Source organism: Chiloscyllium plagiosum, chromosome 10 (genome assembly GCF_004010195.1).
Source record: "Chiloscyllium plagiosum isolate BGI_BamShark_2017 chromosome 10, ASM401019v2, whole genome shotgun sequence".
NCBI classification, from domain to species: domain Eukaryota; kingdom Metazoa; phylum Chordata; class Chondrichthyes; order Orectolobiformes; family Hemiscylliidae; genus Chiloscyllium; species Chiloscyllium plagiosum.
Genome location: NC_057719.1, coordinates 29,987,712 through 30,014,250, shown reverse-complemented (window position 1 = coordinate 30,014,250; position 26,539 = coordinate 29,987,712). Strand labels below are relative to the sequence as shown.

Sequence of the window (26,539 nt, the reverse complement as noted above, 5' to 3'; positions counted from 1 at the left end):
AGGCAGCATCCAGGGAACAGGAGAATCGACGTTTCGGGCATAAGCCCTTCTTCAGGAATTATGCCCGGGCTTATGCCCGAAACGTCGATTCTCCTGTTCCCTGGATGCTGCCTGACCTGCTGCGCTTTTCCAGCAACACATTTTCAGCTCTGATCTCCAACACCTGCAGACCTCACTTTCTCCCTGCAGAAGTATTTGGACAGGTTAGGAGAGTGGGCAAAGAAGTGGCAGATGGAGTACAACATGGGAAAGTGTGAGGTCATTCATTTGGTAGGAAGAATTGAGACATGGACTATTTTCTCAATGGGGAGAAAATTCAAAAGTCTTAAGTGCAAAGAGACTTGGGAGTTCTAGTCCAGGATTCTCTCAAGGTAAACTTGCAGGTTGAATCAGTAGTCAGGAAGGCCAATGCAATGATGGTATTTATTTTGAGAGGACTTGAATATAAAAACAGGGGTGTACGTCTGAGACTCTATAAGGCTTTGGTCAGACCACATTTGGATTATTGTGCACTGTTTTGGGCCTCATATCTTAGGAAGGATGTATTGGTCCTGGATTGTATTCAAAGAGTGTATTCATGAGAATGGTCCCAGTAATGAAAAGCCTATCATATGAGGAACGTGTGAGGATCCTGAGTCTATATTCAGTGCTACGAACAAAAGCATGAGGGGGGATCTAATTGAAACATACAGAATACTGAATGGCCTGGAGAAAGTGGATGTTGGGAAGGCTCCTCATTCCTGAAGAAGGGCTCATGCCTGAAACTTCGATTCTCCTGCTCCTTGGATGCTGCCTGACCTGCTGCGCTTTTCCAGCAACACATTTTCAGCTCTGATCTCCAGCATCTGCAGTCCTCACTTTCTCCTTTCTTATCTGCAATGGGTTCTCCGCTGTGCTCCCATATGACTAGTGGTTTTAAACCAACCAATGAATAAAGATGAACAAACTCCTTCAGGATTTTTGATTTATTTTAAAATTTAGGGCAAATTATGTTAAGCAATTTTGCTGACATGTTTGCCTATTTCAAGTCGTTTAATCTTAGAAACATAGAAGCTTTCATAGGTTACTGATAATTTTAAGACTGGGGCTGTTTTCCCTGGAGCGTCGGAGGCTGAGGGGTGACCTTATAGAGGTTTACAAAATTATGAGGGGCATGGACAGGATAAATGGACAAAGTCTTTTCCCTGGGGTCAGGGAGTCCAGAACTAGAGGGCATCGATTTAGGGTGAGAGGGGAAAGATATAAAAGAGACCTAAGGAGCAACTTTTTCACACAGAGAGTGGTACATGCATGGAATGAGCTACCAGAGGAAGTGGTGGAGGCTGGTACAATTGCAACATTTAAGAGGCATTTGGATGGGTAAATGAATAGGAAGGGTTTGGAGGGATATGGGCTGGGTGCTGGCAGGTGGGACTAGATTGGGTTGGGATATCTGGTCGGCATGGACGGGTTGGACCGAAGGGTCTGTTTCCATGCTGTACATTTCTATGACTCTATGACTCTCTAAGACTGGGGCAGATTCCTCAGGACATCCTGCTATGCCACTGCAATCTCAAATTTCCTGTTCTGAGTCCACCAGGATTTCTCTGCAGCCTGTCCATTCAATGCAACTAGGACTTAAGCTTGATTTACCTGCTACACTATTAATGTGGTCCTATCATCTTTTAGAAGAACATGATTGTAAGTCCAACTAAATTTTATCAGGTTTCACACAACAAAAAAAAACCCTAACCACTCCTCTAATGACAAGTCCTTCAACCTCAGGATAATTCTTCAAAACCATCTATGGATCATTTCCAAAGCCAGCACATCCTTCCTTATATATGGGGCCTAAAACTGCCTCATTGTGCTTCAGATTTTCGAAGCCTTTCCCCATTTAGTAAATAGCCTTATAAACAAACAGCCTTATATACAAATAGTCTTTGACAGTTTTAGTACAGAAGTTGTTATGGGGCCAGCAAAATTCTTATAAGACATGTAGCGCAATAGTAAATAAATTGAGAAACCCTGATCGAAAGAACGAAATGGACATGATTATGCTAATTTAACTTTGTTTTATAATGAGGGTATCGACATTAAGCAACATTTTTAAAAACTCCAGCCTATTACAGCAAATCCAAACACTCTTGTGCTACAAAAGCCATTGGGTGACATTCTCAGGGCAAGCTCTTATCTTTCAGAAAGTTCTGTCATTTTGTTGTGTCTCTGTGAGGGAGTGAGCCAAATATTTGAGCACACTAAGTGGGCCAGAGGTGTTTTGTTTCGGCAGACTGCAGATGTAAGTTGAGAGTGCAAGTAAACTCCCAAATCCTCCTGAACACCTTCAATTTGGTAAAAGCTTTCATATTAGCAGATGGGGAGAGTGGGGCAGGAACATGTTGTGCCTGCAGGCCATCTGATGGTCTTTGGTAGATGTGGCTCTGCGGTGGTTGGCTAGTAAGGATGTTGCAGATCTCCTATGCATAGGCAACTTTCTCTCAGTTCGACAGCACTGTCTATTTTCTACCCCCAGTTTTCCATCCATGTCAAGCCAAATAGGACTTTGAGAGAGCATATTGGGGCCACAGCAACAAGTTTTTACATCCACCATTTAAGAGCAATTCACCTTCTTGAATAATTAGAGGTTGGGGAATGGGGCTAAGGACAGATGAGGATGTAGAAATGTTTCTTCAAGAAAACACTGAAGTAACAAAGCCCAGATACAGGAATGCAAATTTACATGTTGCAACAAAATGAAATCCCCAGGCCTTGATGAGATGTACCGTACATACTCATGTATAGGTAGATCTCATGTATAAGTTGACCCTAGTTCTTCACAGTTACAGATCAACATTTACGAGTCAGTCTGGCTTTCCAGTCTGCTTGCTGTACTGCTCCATTCTGGGTCTTACAGTCTACCAGCTGTCACCATAACTGTAGAGTCAGTTTCAGTTACCCGTGGCTTACCGCGGCCTGAACATATTACAGGGAATGTTCCAGTACGAGGGAACTGTTGGGAAAGAAAATTTCCCATTTTATCTATTTTGTAGATAAATATTCATCCTTTGAAAACAATACCTTGTTTATAAGTCGACCCCATAATTTCAGATTTAAAAAACCGCCTTCATAATTCCACCTATACATAAGTATATACGGCATCTCAGGGTGCTTTGGGAGACAAGGGAGGAGATCTTTTGAGCCCTGGCAGATATATTTAATATTTAGCTGGCCACAGGTGAAGTGCCAGATGACTGGAGGATTGGAGATTTTGGCGATTTGCTAAAATGTTGCCTGGGATGAAAAGCCTATCATGAGGAGAGACTGGGCAGGCTGGGTTTGTTTTCCTTGGAGCTGAGGGGAGATCTGATTGAAGTATACAAAGTTATGAGAGACATAGACGAAGTAGCTTATAAGACCAGAGACCAGAGGGCTGGTGAGGAAGAAGTAGTTTACAGAAGATCTGAATTTTTTTTTCATTCAGAGCGGTAAAAATATTGAATATGCTGCCTGACAGGGTGGCAGAGGCAGGTAAATGTGCAACATTTAAGAAGCATCTGGATGAGTACTTAAAATGCAAGGGCATAGTAGGGTATGGACCAACATAATCAAAGATCCCTCCAACCCCGGTTATACTCTCTTCCACTCTATTCTTTTGGGCAGAAGATATAAAAGTTTGAAAACACGTACCAACAGATCAGAGAACAGCTTCTACCCTGCTGTCATCAGACTTTTCAGTTGACCTCTTGAAGATTAGTGTTGATCTTTCTTTGCACCTTCTCTGCAGGTGTGACACTGCATTCTGCATTCTGTTACATTAAGCTGATGTACTTATGTAAGGTGTGATTTGCCTGGATAGCATGCAAAACAATACTTTTCCCTTTTCTTGGTACATGGAACAATAATAAATCCAATCAAATCAAATAGGCAGTGAAGATATTACCTAATATCAATTCTGACTAGTTGGCTGCTAAGGGTAGATTATAATTAATTCAGATACTTCAACAATAACAGTGACACATAGTACCTTTAGCATAATAAAACATCCTAAGCATTTCATAGATGTATAATGAAGCAAAATTTGATGCTAAAAACACATCCTTCTTATTCATTCACAGGACGTGGGTGTTACATTTACTTATTACCCATCCCTAATTGCAAAGGGGGTAGTTAAGAATAAAACACATTGCTCTGCGTCTGAAGTCGCATGTAGGTCAGACGAGATAAGGACGAGTGATCCAGCAGGAATTTTCAGACAAACAATAGTCATTGTTAGACTTTTAATACCAGATGCAAATCAGAACCTTATGATTTACATAGGACTCTAAATGCTAGTTTAATCTGAGCACCCACCTTGTCACCTTGGTGATGAGTGCCCTTCAAAGGCAATCAATGACCTGATCAAAGAACTGGGCACATGACTGGGGAATCCTGCTGGAAGCCAACATTCTATCCTTGCTTCTGAACCCCCTTTACCTCCTCTGCCTATATCCCCAACCTCAGAAAGCCTTTCCCAGCAAATTACTTAATACTGATTCCTCCACTACCCAGGGGCTCCGGGGAGTGCCTTTCTGGCAGCAGCCATAGTTTCCTCCATGACATTATCGAAAGAAAGAGCTGACTGGCTAGCAGCTCTTGCTGAGAGTGATTTTGGACCCCAATGGTCTTGATTCCTGGGAAAGGACCAAGGTGTCTTCACCATTGCCTGATTGTCATGTGATTCACCTGGGCTTCTGCGTCAGAGGCAATGTGGGTTTTTCCTTGGCTGTCTATCTAGCAGATGAGAAAGCTGTATTACCTCAACAAGGTTCCTCTTAGTGTTTCTGTTCTGACGAAAGCTCATCAAATTGAAATGTTGCATTGTTACAGGTTGAAGTCTCACTGCTGGGGCTGAAAAGAGTCAGTGCTTTTGCAATCTGTGGGACCCAGGAATGTATGATGAGCTTTGACAAATTAAATGGCTCCTGTCCCTACTAAGGGAAGCTCCTCACCACTAAATGCTGCTGAACCAATCAGGTGGTAGCACTTACCACTGCTAGTCATGTCCAATGCTAAGGCTGCAGCTGCAAGGAGACATCAATGATCAAGGCTATCTTCAAGGTGGGTAAGTGATATTGGGTGTTCACTTGGGCAAGGTACACAGGCTTTGTCAATAAAGGCAGGATTTGTCAAAGTGGGTGGTACTGTTGTCTTGGCCCCTCTCTGTGCCGTTGAACACACAAACAGAAGGACTCCCCATCTGTGGCTGATGAGGTGGGGTGTGGGGGGTTGTAGGAGGAATCAATGTGGGAAGCAAGAGGCCCCAAGTTTCACAGGATGACCTCTGCACACTTTGGTGGGCCCAAATAGGCAAAATGCATGCTGTGTAGGGGTGAAGACCTTAATTGGCCACTTTAGTGGCTCACTGGGCTCCCTCACAGCACCACATCTGTCAGATATCCCTCCACTTGCATCAAGGCATAATGGCAAAAAGCCATGAGCATGATCCCAGCACTTTCTTGAGCCATTTTGCCAATTTTTGTACCTCTCAGCTTGTCAGCAGTGGGCTGGTAAAATTCTGACAGTTAATTCTGTTTTTTTCCCTACAGACACAATGTAACTTGAATATTTCCAGCATTTTCTTTCCTTTTTGGATTTCCACTTTCTGTAGTATTTTGTTCTGTTATATTGTCTTCTAGGTTACAATGCAAAAAGTAAAAACCACCACAAAATAAAAATTCAAAATTAAATTTACAAATAAAATCATGCCATATTGTACAAAAAAAGTTAACCAATCACACCTTGTCTATTTCCTTAGCGTCCACATTCTGTATGTTTTTGTCTGTTCTAGCACTCCTTTGCAATGTTACTCTAGTGAATGCAGCAAGGCTGGTGAGCTTCCAGTGCAGAAGACTGCCACAGTCGTATTGGATAATCTCAAGCACCTCTGGATTTTGAAAGCCGGCTCTGAACTATATAATCTTAGCACGGGCAGCAGCAGCTAACTCTGGCTGGTGGAAAACAGGAGGTGCATGGGCACAATGGCAAGGGTGTGACGACAAGTTTGTCTTCCTGAGAGAGAACAGCAGATTTGTGATCCATTAAATCACTGTCACTGCCAAGGGGATATGCCTCAGCAACCCACAATATGTTGGGGACAGATTATTGGATTGCTGAGGCACTATGCAAATCCCTTGAACACTAATGCACAGCCATGATGAATGCAATCTGAGATTGTAAAACAGGAACCTAAACTTGCAAGATACCAGTCTGCGCTTCCACAACAGTATTCATATTGTATGACGTGCTGTTTATGCTACACTGGAATCTAGTGCACTGGCCTTCAGATGCTGTATCACAGTAGATTCTGAATTCTGAGTGCAACTGACCAAAACTTCTACAATGGAAAAGGTGGGTTTCGATTTCTGTGCAAATCCTGTGATAAGCTGATGCCAGATTTCGCTATTTTCCTTGACACTAGTTCAAGGCTTTCAGCAGGTTTTGTGACATAACAAATGGTTTAATGTGTATAACAGTGTTACTGTATAGGCTGCCCTGCATGAAAACTGCAGCATGACATGTATGACCTCACTTTTTGGTGAGCTGGCACCTGTACTGCCTTTGTGCCCATGTCTTACCATGTGTAAATTCTACCTCCTTTCTATCCTCTGCCTTACACACAGTCAGTATCTGAATTAGTAACTGCAAGTTTGAAATTGATTGACTATACAGTTTCATCTTACTGTCTTCTTACTATATTCTCACTGTTAGGCCATTCTGTTCTTCCATTTTGGAAGCAGAAAGGCATCAGGGTGAGATTGTGTAGATAAATGATGCATGCTTACACCATCGGCAGTTTGTAAAGCAGAAAGGATTTAGCGATTGGTGGAAGGAGGATGTGAGTTCTGAAGAAGGATCACTGGACTCAACACTTTAACTCTGCTTTCTCTTCACAGATGCACACAATTTATTTTTATGGATTAAGTGAGGTAATTAAACTTCCTTCACTCCTGCATCCAGCTCCTTGGTGCATGGTAATGACCTCAATGACTATCTGCTCCTTTTGTCTTCAGGCTGTGTGTCTGGAGGGCACATTGACCTCTACAGGTTCAGGATCTCTCATCTCCTTCCCACTTCCTCCACTAAGGCTTCTGGAGCAGTATCTGAAAACCTTGTGGTCTGTGTAATTTTGCATCTTTTAAAAATTTTCTTAGGTCAGAAGTACTTCCTGCATGACTCAGTACCTGTTATTAAGTAATTCAAGTCATTCACGGTATTGGCCCTCTGTGTTGAAGCTGAATCCTTGACACTGCTCATCATATCACATGAACTATCTGCTAGATCTACTGCCATGATCATCTTTCCTGAAAGACCTGCTTGGCCTAGTATGGTACAGGAAAACTATATGCTAATCTAACAAGAGGTTCTTATCCTAAACAGAAAGCAGTTTATTCTATGATAGTAATTATGTACAAGTTACACTGACTTATTAGCTTGTGTAACAATGTCTCGGTGCAAGAACCAGATGGTACGTCTTACTTCTTTGAAATCCTGAGCTGCTCTCCACTGAATGCATACAACATCCTTATATTGGGCACTGTTTAAGACATTCCTCAGCATTAAGCCTTCTGGATCCTTACACTTCAGTGTCCAACCAACAACAACTAGTTTAATGCTGGCTGGGCACTAAAACTATGCAAGTAAGTAGACAGCATGCAGTTAGGCCTGGACCGCTATCAATGAGCTAAGATCACAATAGCGGAGCCCATTTTTCCATGTTATCAAACCTGACTCAATTTACTTAGTTCATTCATTTTTGAGACATGGGTGTTTCCAACAGGATTGGCATTCATTGTCGATAGGCTGTCCTTGAGATTGTGCTGATGGCATACATTTTGAATTGTTACAGTTATAGTATGAATGAAATATTAGATAAGGAGATTCAAGAACAGCTGCTTTTTGTTCCTACTTCTACATAAAACTTAAGTTATTTTTCAGTGGATACTTCAGCTTTAATATCATAAAGCAAAGTGGGATTAAGAGTGCACAGGGATGAATTTTCTTTTAAGTAGCAACTACAAGCTATTAACAACATTTTGCAACTCATCCCTTCTTATATCTTCCAAGTTAAGTTTGCAAAAGTAATAAAGAATAAAAGCTACACACCAAATGAAGAGAATGAAGACTGGGGAGCAGTGTTTGGAAGAGGAGCAAAGGGAAAATAGCTTGAAAGACGTTACAATGCTGCTACAGCAACATTGGTGGAAGAATGTCAGGAGACAGTGACAGTGACACCTACAACTTCTTATGGAGCAGGTTCTAGTGCTCAATCTATGGTCACTGGAGATACCAGGCCCATATCTTATAAGGAAGGAGGCATGTTTATCTGTTTCACTCTTATGCAGCCTGTACATGTCATTTTAAAGATGCCAGCATCTGGCTTCTGATAATGTTCCAAACAAATTTTTTCAGGATCCATGGGTTCAAAGCATTAAAAGTTAGCTCCAAAGAAAGCAAAAGAAACAATGTTAAAATAATGTAATTTGAAAAGAAAAAGATGTTAATCCCAGAACACAAGATATTGCATTAAATCTGAATTACAGCCCTTCTTTAGAGATTAGTGCAAAAAGCAGAATCTTAGAAGGACCTCGGCCTATCCCACTGATCCACGTTCTAAAATTAGTAATGTGAACCAGTCACATTTGAAGATGTGATAGGTTTCTTGCATGCTAAGCCCTAGTTCAGCTGTCTTCTTTGCATCAAATTACAACGCAAGGGTATTGTGTTTCTTTACCCAAGGTCAAGACGTGAAGCCCTTCCTATTATTAAATTAATATTTTCCCTCACTGAAAATAAGATATGAATAAAACTTTTTAAAGTACTCTCTTGCCCCATCAAGAATTAATTATGCTGTCTACTTCATACACATTCAGGATTTGTTTTCTTAAGTTAGAGACAAAAAACCCCACTCTACTGTGATTCCAGCACCCAAGACAGCAACCATTTACAGTCACTTGCACTACACTGTAATTAACTAACTACATCCAGATACTCCACAACACTTTAACGTGTCAAATACAGAAACAAAGAAACAGACAATTCAATATTTCATTTTCTTTACTAAATAAGTGAAGCAGTAAGTATTACTGACCAAATGCTGCCATTGTGGAATCATACAGCTGAATGGAGCCCTAAACAAAGAGTCAGGCTTTCTACTTCCTGCTGGGGTATGAAACAGTGAATACAGACTTTGGTTGACTAATGAGAAAGCCAGCCCTTGTCAAATTACAATTTACTACCATAATACACTCAAAGCACCACTCCCACAATATTACACGCCACATTGCCACAATATTAGGTTGCTGAGGTTTATATACTCAAAATATACTTAATATTCAGCTCCTTACCAGCAGCAAGAAAAATATTGGCAACATTGTGCTTCCTCAAAAGTAATGAACCAGCAGCAACATATCCCACTGACCCCACCCCCAAACATCCATAAAATACTCAATAATGTAACTTGTATCAGCCAGCAGGAGAGAACTAAATTTTAAACCTTCTTTGTCCAGGCTACTGTGGCTAATGTTTTACAATTAAATATTGTGTTGTTATTATAACTTGCATATTCATTTGCTATTATTATAGGGTTTTACGCAATGTCACTTTGATAACACTTATTTTTCCATTCAATACATTCTCGATTCCTGACATGGATCAAATATTGCCATCATTCACATATTTCAATGTAATCATTTCTGGTTCTAGCTAGATGTATATATCAAAGTTAATTTCTCGTGGAAGCACACTGTACTACTGCAGATCTAGATGTCCTCAACTCCTCTTTAAACTAGTGGTACTTGTCTATTGAGATACTGGTGCTTTGATTTAAAAGGAATATAAAAATCATTGGGCTTAATTTCAGCTTGACAGAAGAGATGCAAGTAGCAAACAAACACACATTTTTGTCTTGCACATCACCCAATAGATATCAAAATACTCATCTTTACATTCGATAAAATAGCAGCTATCCTTGATCAATCCACAACATTTTCTCAGAATAATGATGATTAATATGACACTTTAAAATTTGTTTCCATATCAAAGTATATCATAGTGCCTTATAGCACAGGAGGCCATTTGGCCCATAGTATCTGTGTCAGCATTATAAACTATCCAATTCATCCCATGCATCTACTCTTCCTCATAATCCTTTTTTCTGCTAAATTAAGTTCTGTGTCCTTTTGGTTGCTAGTCCTCCTGCAGTAGAAAGTTTCTCCATACTCATTCCATCAAAACTCTTCATAATTGAGTATGACTATTAATTCTCCTCCCAGCCTGTTTGCTCCAAGGAGAGCAATCCTAGTTTTTCTATAACTAAAGTTCTGCATCCCTGGTACCATTGTGGTTATTCTTCACTTCAAGGCATTGACATGCTTCCTGAAGAGCATGCGCAGAATTAGGCACACAGTTAATATTAAAGCCCATTCTTTTTTATATATAGAACTAGCAGTAGCCATGTTTCTAAAGTGTGATATGACATCAATATTTCTCCAGCCTGTTAAGTCTTACACTGCACCTTCATTCAACAAATATTCTTTCAACAGAATATCTGGCAGTGCAAATTGCTAAGCTGATGACTTGACAGATTTTCTCACTTAATCAGATAAGGTAGTAAGATCTATGTTGAAATCTGCACATTTAATGAACTTAACTTTTCTGTTTTCGCAAGATACTCCCAGGATTGTTTATAAATAACATTTTATTGAACAAAATGAGGATACTTATTGCATGTAAAGACGCAACAATTTCAGAGCACAGGAGAAATACTATATGTATTAAAATAGATTATTAATCACAGTCAGTTGAAAACAACTGGTTAAAACATATCTACCATTAGAGATTGGAATCTTTTTATGAAAGTGACTGTTGAAATAATCTGCTGTGGTCAGATTGATTCATGACAATAAACCATCCTAATATTGCAAAATTGAAGAATCATTAATTTGTTTCCATTCATTAATGCAAAAAAAGCTATATTTGACATCTCTGGATCATATATCAATGGAACAAAAGCCCACAGATCTATCATGAGTTGAAAAAGTGTGATCATATCAGGTGGTTATAAATGGAACATGCTCGAAGGCTTTAGAATGCAAAATCACAAACTTGTCAATAAAATTTATTCGATTAGGATATGGTGAACAAACAGTATTATCCCCATTATAGTGCTTCAGAAAGGAACTCCTTTTTGTACACAATTAGCTTTCTTCATCAGTGGCCACCTCAGCTTCTAAAATGTCTAGACAGAATTCAGAATGATGCTGAAAGGGAAAAAAAAATGGCTGAAAAAGTCCTATGTTCGCTGCAGCGGAGGCAGATGGCCACACCCAGTGCTGATCTAGATGCTTTTGAAACATTTGTACTAAAGGATGCTTTCACCCATCCCTGTATGTGTTATTTTACTATGCACAGTGACACAGTATCCATCATAATGAGAGATTTCCTTTACTTACTTCAAACAGAATCCTCAACATACAAATATCTGACAAAAAAATGAGGTAACAAAAAGTGTATATAAATCTGCTGTTAATTCTGATGACAATGAAGGATGAAAGGGTGATTTTGTCTGTTTACAGAAGACAGGCTGAGGAGAAAAACACAGCTTTCCTCCATGGGTGTGTCCAATTGTAAAGTAATTCTCTATAGCTATACTGTTAAATTCTGCTCAAAATGAGACGGACGAAACCAAACACAAATAACAAGCATTAATTCTAATATAATCATAATGCAATTTATTTTGCTTTGACATTAATACCTAACTATTATGGACATATGAAATTCCAAAAAAATCTCCCTGCGAGGATAGTAATGCAATCAAGAACAAAATATTATTCATGCTTTCTTTCAACAAAATGTTTTTTGAAAACATAATCTGCGCCACACCTACCAACAGTAGCACATTGCACAACAAACCACAGCTTTGCTGCAATAAGAAGCAAGTGAAAGGCCCACAGGTGAACAAAGCATATTTAGATGCATCTTAATACAGAAACCACCCTCCCTGATCCAGTTCTTTCAAAACATGTAAGACAATTAAGTACCATGGTTCTTCCAGCAACTCCACAGGCATTCCATCTTCGCTGAATCTGCACTGGTCTGCATCTTGGGACATCAAAAATCTCAGCTATTTCTACCACCAGATTTTTTAGTTAGGCATTCCAATGCATTTATAGGGTGAAGTGCGTACTGGCAGGAGACTGGTGTAAGCAGAACAGGGATAGGGGAGGGCAATATGTAAACGCTGCAGTCTTCACTGCAGCAAATCAGCACTGCGATACAACTGCCCTAGGGAATGCTCTTCCTTTGAAACAAAATGCAAATCTCTTTTCAAATTAAAAGCAGCTGCCTCACCAAGACTTAGGGTAAGCTATTCAAGTGATTAATCAAATCTGATGGCAGAACACCATGAGTAATTAAAAAATAAACAGATATTATGCATTATTATTTAAGGCTATTGGTTTCTGTACACAGAACAAAAAATATTTTGTTGGCTATCACTAAATTACAAAGTTTAACAGCTCAGTTTCCCAAACTATTGTCATCATTGTTGATATCGACCACCTGTACCACATACACTGCATCGTAAAATATGAATTCAATGACTTTTAACATGAAATCAATTTGTAAATCAGCAGCCAAGGCACACAGCCACAAGACAAAATCTGAAAATGTTAGCCCCTTGTAAACACAATATATCTCCACTTTGCTTAGCTTAAACTCTTTATTGACCAAATATACAACTAAATACTTTTTAATATGAATATATTGAACAGCAATTACTTTTGAAATAAACTTGCAGCAGTATTTTGCAACCTTTATTTAAAAATCCACAAAATAATGTGTTTACTTCAAATCAAATATAAAAAATATTATAATTGACTTATGCCAATATAATATTTTACAAACACATTACACAGATATGTTACAGATAGAATTGGTTTTGTTTTTCAGCTTATAAATAGCAGACATAATGTATGTTAGAAAATGGGTAGAGCAATTTTTTTTATGCCTTAGACTGGTATCCATGGAAACGGAAGCAACCAAAATGCAGGGAAAGTGTGTTGATTCACTTGACTATCAGGAAAAATGAAAATCATTACTCACATTAAGGAGAATCGATAAGCAGAAACAAAATGCTGTGATCTACATAAGAAAATAGCATCTTTTAACTGTGCAATGCTTTAATAAATGCCAATTCTAATTGATCCAATAGCAGTATGAAATTGTGATTCTAATAGAGCAGAACAACCATTTCCAATAGGGCAAGGTAAATTATAAAATTCAATATGTGATCATAAAACTGGTACCAATGGGGTCAAATGGCATAGACGTAGTGTCCCTATTTAGAGGCCAAAAGGTCCAGATTCAAGTCCTATCTGCCACAGAGGTGAGGCATAACATATCTGAACAGGTTGATTAAAATAATATGAAACTGGTACCATCATTGACATTACAGATCTGTTTTTTTCACACATGTAATGTTCCATTCAGTGGAGATATACAGCACAGATCTTGGCTATAAAAACATATGCACCAAAATGCACTCTGCATCCCTCTCGTCAGACAAGTGTTGGAAGAGCTGTACCTTTGGGATTAATACTGAATCTAACATAGTTCTTGATATTTATACTGCTGATGCTGACTTGGCCATTAGCAGCATAATTTTGAAATTTCCTGACAATGTAAGTGACTTGGTGAATGCTAAGGAATTTCTGTAAATAAATTCAGGAAGATATACATAAATTATGGTGTAGGACTTACAACTTGAAGATGCAATTAAATGTGAGACAATGTCAGATATTGAATTCAATGAGAAAATCTGAGGTAGTTGTGTATATGCTGAATGGAAAGACGTTGATGTGCGTAGTGGAAGAGACATCTAGGACAGGGCCAACGTTCCAAGTGGGGATTACAAACTGAACTTTTGGAGACCCGGGTTTGGAATCAGTAATGGGTGCTATTCAACTCCAACAGGTTATAACTGCAGAACAGGTTATAAACTGTAGGATCACTGGAATCTCTTTTGGGGTAGAAGTGACCTGTGCAAGAAGGACAGATTGTACCTAAATTGGAAGGGGACTAATATACTGGCAGGGAAATTTGCTGGAGCTGCTCGGGAGGAATTAAACTAGTAAGATGGCGGGATGGGACCCAGAGAGATAGTTTCAAACAGTCAGGGCAGGCAGAGACAAGGTAGGACTAATAACTTAAACTGCATTTATTTCAATGCAAGGGGCCTTACAGGGAAGGCAGATGAACTCAGGGCATGGTAAGGAACATGGGACTGGGATATAATAGCAATTGCAGAAACATGGCTCATGGATGGGCAGGACTGACAGCTTAATGTTCCAGGATAAAAATGCTACAGGAAGCATAGAAAGGGAGGCAAGAGAGGAGTGGGGGTGGGGGGGGGGGCGTTTTTGATAAGGGATAGCATTGCAGCTATACTGAGGGCGGATATTCCCGAAAATACATCCAAGGAAGTTATTTGGGTGGAACTTAGAAATAAGAAAGGGATGATCACCTTATTGGGATTATATTATAGACATAATAGTCAGAGGGAAATTGAGAAACAAATTTGTAAGGAGATCTTAGTTATCTGTAAGAATAGTAGGGTGATTATGGGAGGGAATTTTAACTTTCCAAATATAGACTGGGACTGCCATCTTGTTAAGGGTTTAGATGGAGAGGAATTTGTTAAGTGCGTACAAGAAAGTTTTCTGATTCAGTATGTGGATGTACCTACTAGAGAAGGTGACCTACTCTTGGAAAATAAGGCAGGGCAGGTGACTGAGGTGTCAGTGGAAGAGCACTTTGTGGCCAGCAACCATAATTCTATTAGATTTAAAATAGTGATGGAAAAGGATAGACCAGATCAAAAAGTTGAAGTTCTAAATTGGAGAAAAACCAATTTTGACGGTATGAGGCAAGAACTTTCAAAAGCTGATTGGGCGCAGATGTTCGCAGGTAAAGGTACGGCTGGAAAATGGGAAGCCTTCAAAAGTGAGACAGCAAGAGTCCAGAGAAAGTGTATTCCTGTCAGGGTGAAAAGAAAGGCTGGTAGGTATAGGGAACGCTGGATGATTAAAGAAATTGAGGGTTTGGTTAAGAAAAAGAAGGAAGCATATATAAGGTATAGACAGAATAGATTGAGTGAATCCTTAGAAGAGTAAAAAAGCAGTAGGAGTATACTTAAGAGGGAAATTAGGAGGCCAAAAAGGGGACATGAGACAGCTTTGGCAAATAGAATTAGGGACAATCCAAACAGATTTTACAAATACATTAAGGAGAAAAATGTAACTAGGAAGAGAATAGGGCCCCTCAAAGATCAGCAAGACGGCCTTTGTGTGGAGCCGCAGAAAATGGGGGAGATACTAAACGAGGATTTTGCATCAGTATTTACTGTGGAAAAGGATATGGAAGATACGGAGTGGAGGGAAATAGATGGTGACACCTTGCAAATGTTAGATATCTTGGAACGCATAAAGGTGGATAAATCCCCAGGACCTGATCAGGTGTACCCTAGAACTCTGTGGGAAGCTAGGGAAGTGATTGCTGGGCCTCTTGCTGAGATATTTGTATCATTGATAGTCACGGATGAGGTGCCGGAAGACTGGAGGTTGGCTAACGTAGTGCCACTGTTTAAGAAGGGTGGTAAGGACAAGCCAGGGAACTGTAGACCAGTGAGCCTGACCTCGGTGGTGGGCAAGTTTTTGGAGGGACAGGATGTAGATGTATTTGGAAAGGCAAGGACTGATTAGGGATAGTCAACATAGCTTTGTGCGTGGAAAATCATGTCTCATAAACTTGATTAGAGTTTTTTGAGGAAGTAACAAAGAGGATTGATGAGGGCAGAGCAGTAGATATGATCTATATGGATTTCAGTAAGGCTTTCGACAAGATTCCCCATAGGAGATTGATTAGTAAGGTTAGATCTCACGGAATACAGGGAGAACTAGCCATTTGGATACAGAACTGGCTCAAAGGTAGAAGACAGAGGGTGGTGGTGGAGGGTTGTTTTTCAGACTGGAGGCCTGTGACCAGTGGAGTGCCACAAGGATCAGTGCTGGGTCCTCTACTTTTTTTCATTTACATAAATGATTTGGATGTGAGCATAAGATGTATAAGTTAGTAAGTTTGCAGATGATATCAAAATTGGAAGTGTATTGGACAGCAAAGAGGGTTACCTCAGATTACAACAGGATCTTGACCAGATGGGCCAATTGGCTGAGAAGTGGCTGATGGAGTTTAATTCAGATAAATGCGAGGTGCTGCATTTTGGGAAAGCAAATCTTAGCAGGACTTATATACTTAATGGTAAGGTCCTAGTGAGTGTTGCTGAACAAAGAGACCTTGGAGTGCAGATTCATAGCTCTTTGAAAGTGGAGTCGCAGGTAGATAGGATAGTGAAGAAGGTGTTTGGTATGCTTTCCTTCATTGGTCAGAGTATTGAGTACAGGAGTTGGGAGGTCATGTTGGGGCTGTACAGGACATTGGTTAGTCCACTGTTGGAATATTGCATGCAATTCTGGTCTCCTTCTTATCGGAAAGATGTTGTGAAACTTGAAAGGGTTCAGAAAAGATTTACAAGGATGTTGCCAGGGTTGGAGGATTTGAGCTATAGGGAGAGGCTGAACAGACTGGGGCTGTTTTCCCTGGAGTGTCAGAGGCTGAGGGGTGACCTTATAGAGGTTTACAAAATTATGAGGGGCATGGATAGGGTAAATAGACAAAGTCTTTTCCCTGGGGTTGGGGAGTCCAGAACTAGAGGGAATAGGTTTAGGGTGAGAGAGGAAAGATATAAAAGAGACCTAAGGGGCAACTTTTTCACACCGAGGGTGGTACGTGTATGGAATGAGCTGCCAGAGGAAGTGGTTGAGGCTAGTACATTTGCAACATTTAAAAAGGCATTTGGATGGGTGTATGAATAGGAAGGGTTTGGAGGGATATGGGCTAGGAACTGGCAGGTGGGACTAGATTGGGTTGGGATAACTGGTCTGCATGGACTGCTTGGACCGAAGAGTCTGTATCCATGCTGTACATCTCTATGACTGTATGATTTCTGCTCTAAAAGGCTCCCGCTCTCACAGACCCCTTACTCCTCTCTTACAATTCTCACTGAGGTTCGTAACAAATCTCCAAATGAAGAGATGAAATATGAGGTCACATGGAGACGAAATTTGGGAAGCACTAGTCTCAGGATTAAGCTACACAAGTCTTCTATTTTGCTGCTTTTGGAATCCTGGGAAAAAAAATCCACTTTGTGTACCATCTCTTTGCTACTTCTGGACTTCAAATAGCACTAATGCTATTCATGAACTCAATTGGGTTGTCTTAATTTTAGAATCTGGCCTGTTGCTGCTTTCTCTGGGTTTTTGTCTCTGCTGCAAATGGTGTATCCTAAGCTGAGCTCGTTTATATTTGATTCTATGGTTTCCAACCTGCTCTGAGCAGAATGATGACACTATTCAATCAGATTCTAACCGCTGGCTTCAACATCTTTGCTTCTTTGAAGACGTTCTCCCTCTCTCATGCACACACACTCTCTCTCACCTGGTGTGGCTCCTATCTTTCATTCTAAGAGACCCAGACATGAATGTATATGAATAGACTAGCATAGTCAGTCATCACCAAATCTGGTAAGACCACATCCAAAACCAGTGAGACCTGCTCACTGCTTCGGAATCATTCTGGAATGAAAACATGACCTTCTGCCTTCTTGATTGTTTCCAGAGACCCTTACCAGCCCCTTCCGCTCAACAAATGCAAGGAGTTCATGGTCTCTTTTATTAAGATTGAGAATATTTTTTTCAGCTGTCTGTATGCACTTCTTCCCTCTCTTTCCTTTGTCCACTAACTCAAACCTTCCTCTGGTGGTCCTCCCTCTCTGCCCTAGTCCTAAACATATTTTTCTTTTGCTTAATTCCAATCACCTCTCATTCCCTTTACTATCTCATCTTGTCTGAGACCGTCCTCCTTCTCATTTGACCCTATTCCTGCTGAACGCCCCTTCATGGACCCTATACTGCTGACATCAATAATTCCTTTTGCTCAGATACAAACAGATGAACAATAATAGGTAAGGCCCTCTGATCCATCCAGCCTGTCAAAAATAATTGTAACTTTTTTCGTGACACGATATTTTATGTTTTCCATGTTACCCAAAATCACCTCTTGGGAGAGGAGTAAAACCATAAAAAAACAATGAAACTCAATTGGACAGAAAGAAAATCTGGGAAAGTCCCCTCGGCTTTACTAGATGACTCAAAACTAGTCTGGGAGGTGAATTCTGTGAACTAACTACCTTCCACAAGTGCTGGAATGGTCTTTTATGTTGTTCCTTCAAGCCAGGTTTGAAAGGGTGTGGAGGGAAAGAGGGCATTCAGTCAGGCAGGATGGTGGCAGATGGGGACCCTGATTAAAGTCTTCCCACTCTGCCACTAACAGAACTACGAGTGATTAATGCCCACTATGGGTCTCATTTCTTTGCCACTATAATTACGCCAGCAGCAGGTAGGCCTGTCACCATCCATGCTGCAGGACATGGAAGCCTGTGTGGGTTGCCTGTGGTCTCTGGGGCTTCAGTAGTTCAGACATTCAGTGTTCAAACAATGTCCGAGGCATCAAGAAGGAGCTTTCCTTCAAAAGCCACTCTCCTGCCTAGCTGCCAATGACTCTACACATCTCACAAAATTCCTCCCACTGTCACTTACCTCTGACCACTTTATGATCCTAGTCCAATTCCTGAAGCAACCAGCATCTTAAAAATTGTCCTGTTAAGCAAAAGAGCTGCTGGCCTGTGACTTAACACCATGGGAATGCTGATCATGTGGAAGGCCCAATAATAGTGTGCTAATTGGATGTTTGGCTTGTAAGTTATCAGGCCTTTTCCAAAGGAGGCAATGTTTGCAATATCTACTCAAACAAGTCCAGATCTTGTCCAAAAAAAGTCAGTGAATCAGCAAACACTGCAGAGAATGACAACCTGTTATAGAAGTTCCCTCTGTTACAGAAAGGCAGGAACCATCTCTTGACATCTAATCATGATCTGGATTTCCATAGCTATAGTTTATGATCCTTGGTTCGCCCTAACCCATAGAATTGGAAACAATTGTCATCTTGAACACAATCAGATCATTCTTAAGTTTTTATCTCTTTTAAAGTATAGAATTTCAATTCTGTTAGCCTTATTGGTTACAAAGACACTTCATGGTGGAAATTGCTGAAGTGACCTCTTCTGATCGATGCTGATGGTATTACTGGACAAATCAGATTCCAGAGTGAAAGCTGGCTTGAGAAACATTAAGTTTCATTTTTACAATTTGATTACCACAGTGATCAGTCACTAAACAAACTCCTGCGAATATGCCCATTCACCTTCACTTGTATAACTAACAAGGTCACAAGTGTTTCCATTCCGTGATATTCTTCATGCTAATTAGATGTGATTCTGTACATCTCTCTCAAAATCGCTTCTCTTGCTCAATTCTAGGCAAAGCTCAGAGCATTTTCCAGCCCTGTCCAATTGCCAATTGTAAAACTACTAAAACAGCTTTACGCTTCTTTCAGCACAGAGGGCCCAAGACTGCCAAACCTCAACTGTCCTTGTGCTGGTATAGATCTTTTCTTCTTCTGAACTAAATCTGTTGTGACCTGTTGCCTTTCTTTCTATGGGTTGTAAAAACTTTAATAACACTTCAGTAATTATCTCCCTAAGTAGTTTACCTAGTCATAGAGTCATAGAGATGTACAGCACGAAAACTGACCTTTCAGTCGAACTCGTCCACACAGACCAGGTATCCCAACCCAATCCAATCCTATTTGCCAGCACTTGGCCCATATCCCTCTAAACCCTTCCTATTCATATACCCATCCAGATGCCTTTTAAATGTTGCAATTGTACCAGCCTCCACCACTTCCTCTGGCAGCTCACGCCATACATGTACCACCCTCTGCATGAAAATGTTGCCTCTTACATCTCTTCTATTTCTTTCCCCTCTCACCATCAACCTATTCCCTCTAGTTCTGGACTCCCCCACCCCAGGGAAAAGACTTTGTCTATTTACCCTATCCGTGACCCTCATGATTTTACAAATCTCTATAAGGTCACCCCTCAGCCTCCGATGCTCCACGAAAAACAGCCCCAGCCTATTCAGCCTCTCCCTATAGCTCAAATCCTCCAACCCTGGCAACATCCTTGTAAATCTTTTCTGAACCCTTTCAAGTTTCACAACGTCCTCCCGATAGAAGGGAGACCAGAATTGCACACAATATTCTAAAAATGGTCAAACCAATGTCCTGTACAGCCCCAACATGATCTCCCAACTCCTGTACTCAATACTCTGACCAATAAAGGAAAGCATACCGACCACCTTCACTGTCCTATCTGAACCTCCAATTTCAAGGAACTATGAAACTGCACTCCAAAGTCTTTTTGTTCAGCAATACTCCCTTGGACCTTACCATTAAGTGTATAAGTACTGTTCTAACTTGCCTTTCCAAAATGCAGCATCTTTCATTTATTGAAACTAAATTCCATCTGCCACTCCTCAACCCATTGGTCCATCTGATCAAGATCCCATTGTACAATGAACTAACCTTCTTTGCTGTCCACTACACCTTCAATTTTGGTGTCATTTGCAAACTTATTAACTATACCTCCCATGTTCACATCCAAATCATTTACATAAATGAGGAAAAACAGTAGGCCCAGCATTGATCCACTACTGGTCACAGGGCTCCAGTCTGAAAAACAACCCTCCACTACTACCCTCTGTCTTCTACCTTTGAGCCAGTTCTGTATCTAAATGGCTATTTCTCCCTGTATTCCGTGTGATCTAATCTTGCTAATCTTCCTCTACAATGTGGAACTTGGTCGAATGCTTTAGATATTTGAATAATTTCAAAATATTCATTTAATATCTCCCCCATCTCCTGTGGCTCCACACACAGACTGCCTTGCTGATCTATGAGGAGCCCTATTCTCTCCCTAGTTACCCTTTTGTCCTTAATGTATTTATAGAATCCTTTTGGATTTTCATTAACCCTGTTTACCAAAGCTCTCTCATGTCCCCTTTTTGCCCTCTTAAGTGTATTCCAACTGCACTTATACTCTTCTAAGGACTCTCTCGATCTCAGTTCCATCCTAATAACTTTCCTGGACATATCTCCTCCCTAAGTACAGCTGTAAAGCTATCACTTCTTAAAAACCCCATCCCCTTCCTCTTTTGCCCCCTTTTTATCCTTCCTATAGCATTTGTATCCTGGAACATTAGGCTGCCGGTCCTGTCTATCCCTGACCCACATCTCTGTAACTGTTATGATATCCCAGTCCCATGTTCCTAACCATGCCCAGAGTTCATCTGCCTTCCCTGTTAGGCCTCTTGTATTGAAATAAATGCAGTTTAATTTATTAATTTTACCTGTTCTCTGCTTTGTTCCCGCCTGCCCTGACTGTTTGACTCGCTCCTTTTCCCAACTGTACCAGGCTCAGACTGATCTCTTTCCTCACTATTTCCTGAGTCCCAACACCCCCCCCCCCCCCCCCCACCTTACAAGTTTAAATCCTCCCAAGCAAATCTCCCTGCCAGTGTATTAGTCCCCTCCCAATTCTTGTACAGGTCACTTCTATCCCAGAAGAGATTCTAATGATCCAAAAATATGATCCCTTCTCCCCTCCATTTCCACACATTCATCTGCTCTATCCTCTTATTCTTACCTTCACTAGCTCATACACCAAGAGTAATCCAGATATTACTACCCTCAAGGACCTCCTTTTTAAATTCCTGCCTATCTTTCCACATTCTCCCTTCAGAATCTCATCTTTTTGCCTTCCTATATTGTTAGTTCCAATATGTACAATGATCTCCTGCTGGCCCTTCTCCCCTTTGAGAACATTCTGCACCCTCTCCAAGATATCCTTGATCCCGGCACCAGGGAGGCAACATACCATTCTGATTTTTCATTGCCAGCCGCAGAAACGTCTGTCTGTCCCTCTGACTAGAGTGTCCCAATCACAATCAATCGCTTGGAACCTTACGTACCCCTCATTACATTGCAGCCATTCCCAGTATAAGAAACTTAACTGTTCGTGCTACATTCCACTGAGAGTCCATCACAAACTTGTTTAATACGGGGATAGCTACAGGAGATGCCCTCTCCTACCTTTCCTGGAGTTAAATTATCTACTTGACTGTATCTGTGGCTTTTCTCCCTTCCTATAACTGCCAGCCATCACACCCCCCAGCTCCTATAAATTCCTTATTACCTTTAACTGCCACTCCAACCAATTCATGCGACCTAATAGGGATTACAACCAAAGACACTTCCTGCAGACATAATTATCAGTAAAGTGAAAACTCTCCCTAAACTCCCACATCTGACAGGAAGAGCATATCACACTACTAAAGGCAATCTTTGATCCTTCCCAATCTATAGACCTAGAAAATAGCACCGTTTAAATGCTCTAAGAAACACTGTTCCAGACTAACTTAATAGTTATGGTTTATATTTTTAAAATTTAATCAAGATACAGATATCAATAGAAGATATAAATCAAGAAACAACCCACTCTACGCACTATTGTAGATTTACAGCAAGGTTAGTTAAAAACTATGCGCCTATCTGTTCCTGTGCTGTGAGCTCTCCCACACAGGTTCCTCCAAGGTCAGCTGTGAATTTCGCTGTTTGTTAAGTTTTCCTATGTCCAGGGATACCTGAACTCAAACAGCAAAGGCAGTAACTGTGCAGATTCATGTGGTCATTGCCTTTGTCTGTCATTTTTAAAGTTATTTTTTAAGCCATATGCTTTCTTGGAAATGCTGTTTTGAACTCACAGTTAAGGTGACTTTCTGAACTTTTAAAAAAAAAAATTCACCCTCAGATCTAAAAGCTTTTAGGGGAGGTGACGGCCTAGTGGTATTATTATGGGACTGTTAATCCAGAGACCTAAATAATTATTATGGGACTGTTAATCCAGAGACCTAAATAATATTCTGGGAACCGGAGTTCAAATCCCACCACAGTAGATCGTGGAATGTGAACTCAAAAAAAGTCTGGATTTAGAGAGTCTAATGACAACCATGAAACCATTATCGATTGTTGGGAAAATCCACCTGATTCACTGACCCTCTGGGCTATCAGGGAAGGGTAATAAATGCTGGCCTAGCCAGTGATGTCCTCATCTCACAGATGAACAAAACTAACCCATCAAATCCATTTATCTCTATCCTAGAATATAACATTTCCTAACAATAATACAAATCTTTATCAAAGGCCTTCTTTTGCAAACTGTTGGCATTGTTATATTTTTTTCAAAGAAATTGGAACCAATTGTGGTCAGGATATATACCCAGGAAACAAAATATTGAGACAGAAGGTAAAATCTTCATGATCCATCAGAGATTTTAGAGGTTGCACAGGGAATTTATTGGATGGGCGGCAAAAAATCAGTTTCCAAACAGCAAGTTAAAGTTTTGCTATGAAGATCTCAGAATCTTTCTGATTTGGAGATGCCGGTGTTGGACTGAGGTGTACAAAGTTAAAAATCACACAACAAACCTGTTGGACTATAACCTAGTGTTGTGTGATTTTTAACTCAGAATCTTTCAGGCAGTTCGAAACCTGTTTTGTATTTATTAGCATGCTTTGAATACACATTAACAGCACAGACCACAGGAAATAGGTTCACTGGCGCCCTCTTGAGGCAGTAAAATGGGTAATGTGCATTTTCACAAACGCATCTACATGTTTGAGGTGTATACCTGGCTGGGGAGGGGCAGAGGGAACGTCTCCCTCTAAACTCCAATGAGTATAAACTTTTTCATTAACTTTGCTCCTTCATAATGAAGAAAATATTTATAGTGTAATGAACAAAGCCTCATCAAGTCAATCAGCTCATGAGAAGAATCAGTCATGAGCAGTCTTGCTTGTTGTTATTAAACATGTATGGTGTAAGGGTGAAGCCTGACTGGGTTAACAAGATTGCCCAAGGAGGAAGCCACACTAAATGACATGACAAAGCCTAACCAGGCCAAGCAAACGGGGCTCAATTCAAAAGTCTCAGACGGAGATGGAGGTTAGGTCGAAGGAATGGCAGGAATGAAACTGAAAAGGGTATGGTTGTTGCTAACTCTGGAATAATCCTGGAGAATGCAGGGAAGAAACTGGGTGCAGAATGCAATCATAGTGGTAGGGACAAAGGCATCAAGGAAGATGGTTGCTGCATATTTAGGGTAGACAGCAGAATGGAATAATTATATGTTTCAGGAGGTAGAAAGAGCAAACAAATTGAATAAGGAGCAGTGTGAAGCTAAAGTTGGGCATGAGGTTCTGAATGGGAATGAGATGGATGGGGGAAGATCAGGGATATCAAAGGTAATAGTAAAATGGGGAGATTTAAGGACAAAGGGGATGCCAGACGAAAGGAGAAGGCCATCTGCAGTGATGGAAGAAAAGTGTAGCATAGAGGTGAGGATCACAGATGAACAAATAGAATTAAAAATTGCTGACCACCACCTCTCACCTAAATTGCCTTGCAAAAGAAACCCTTGCTGAGAATGTGCAGTACAAATAGAAGGCCACCCAAGACCTGTTTGCACAGCTAGGGGAATCAAAATCGAAATTGAAAAGTACTATCGTGCAAGCACTCAGTTAAGGGCTTAGTGCTGGAGGGAACTGTACTGTCTCACTGCAAAATAAAAGGTGAATAAGATCCATCAACTCCTTACAGCATTGTCCCAACCATGTCCTATGATTCAAGTAATTCTGAGAAAAGGGCATCTAAGATTCATTAACAGTGGTAATGGTGTTGGGGCAGGGATATTCCACAGAGAGCCAGGCAGAAGTATTCTCAGGCTCTGGTTTCTGAAAGTTAGGGACATGGGAACAAAACCATTATGTGAACTGGATATTTCAAAAGTTGTATGGCTATATAACAGGAGATAATGAAGGTCACCAAGAGTAAGATAGATTTCCGTTCATACGACAAACAGAAAGATCAAGGCTATAACCATCTTGCACATGTAAGAGTGAGGAAGGGGCAAACTAGTCATAGCCCATGGAGGAAGTACCCTTCCATGAGGTGGTGGATGGTTTTCACCCAACACACGAGCAACCTGATATAGGCCCAAAGGGGAAGTTTCCAACATCTGAAATGAATAGCAAACAATTTTAACACATCAATAGTTCTGTGTCAGATGCTTGGCCAACTTAACTCAGCAGCTATACTAGCAATGCTGAGGAGAGGTTGAAGAGGAGCAGCAGTAATATCTAGTGCAAACAGAATCAGAGATCTAAGGCTCAGGGACTGCAGCTGTGGATTAATGAGCAGCATCAGAAGAGGGACACTAGAGTCTTCAGTTCTAATAAACAGTGTACAGAGAGAGAGATACTGAAGGTGTTGCTATGAATGAAAGAGAATGCTGGAGACTTCTTCTCATGACTAGGGATGCCAGCACCTACATCCGCCACCTTCTGCAACCAGGGAGCTCAAAAGGAAGCTGAAGATGATAACAACATTGAAAATCGTCACCATTGGGTCCTTTCAGACTAAAAGTGAATCAGTCAGGGCAGGCAGGGACAAAGCAGAGAACAAAGTAGGACGAATAAATTAAACTGCATTTATTTAAATGCAAGGGGCCTAACAGGGAAGGCAGATGAACTCAGGGCGTGGTTAGGAATATGGGATTGGGATATCACAGCAATTACAGAAACATGGCTCAGGAATGGACAGGACTGGCAGCTTAATGTTCCATAAGACAAATGTTAAGAGGAAGGACAAAAAGGGAGGCAAGAGAAGAGGGGGAGTGGGGTTTTTGATAAGGGATAGCATTACAGCTGTACTGAGGGAGGATATTCCTGGAAATACATCCAGAGAAGTTATTTGGGTGGAACTGAGAAATAAGAAAGGGATGATCACCTTATTGGAATTGTATTTATAGACCCCCTAATAGTCAGAGGGAAATTGAGAAATTTGTAAGGAGATCTCAGCAATCTCTAAGTATAATAGGGTGGTTATGGTAGGGGATTTTAACTTTCCAAACATAGACTGGGACTGCCATAGTGTTAAGGGTTTAGATGGAGAGGAATTTGTTAAGTGTGTACAAGAAAATTTCCTGACTCAGTATGTGGATGTACCTATTAGAGAAGGTGCAAAACTTGACCTACTCTTGGGAAATAAGGCAGGGCAGGTGACTGAGGTGTCACTTTCAGACAGCAACCATAATTCAATCAGTTTTAAAATCGTGATGGAAAAGGATAGACCGGATGTAAAAGTTGAAGTTCTAAATTGGAGGAAGGCAAATTTTGACAGTGTTAGGCAAGAACTTTCGAAAGTTGATCAGGGGGAGATGCTCACTGGTAAAAGGACAGCTGGAAAATGGGAAGCCCTCAGAAATGAGATAATGAGAATCCAGAGAAAGAGTATTCTTGTTAGGGTGAAAGGAAAGGCTGGTAGGTGTATGGAATGCTGGATGACTAAAGAAATTGAGGGTTTGGTTAAGAAAAAGAAGGAAGCATATGTAAG

The 26,539-nt window shown here is 40.6% G+C and overlaps 1 protein-coding gene across 7 annotated transcripts in view; it reads right to left on the bottom strand.

The window, feature by feature from the left end:
- The window catches only part of rtn1a (reticulon 1a), a 234,042-nt gene that overhangs the window by 47,860 nt on the left and 159,643 nt on the right, over nt 1-26,539 (bottom strand). Inside the window, exon 1 of one of the 7 annotated variants that reach the window (XM_043697272.1) lies at nt 12,057-12,285. The exons of 5 other annotated variants lie outside the window; for them this stretch is intronic. In XM_043697272.1, the coding sequence (XP_043553207.1) occupies nt 12,057-12,117 (61 nt within the window). In that variant the 5' untranslated portion in view covers nt 12,118-12,285. Of the gene's footprint in view, nt 1-9,106; nt 9,135-12,056; nt 12,286-26,539 lie in introns of those variants that run through there. One more of the 7 variants, XM_043697273.1, reaches the window with a different exon arrangement.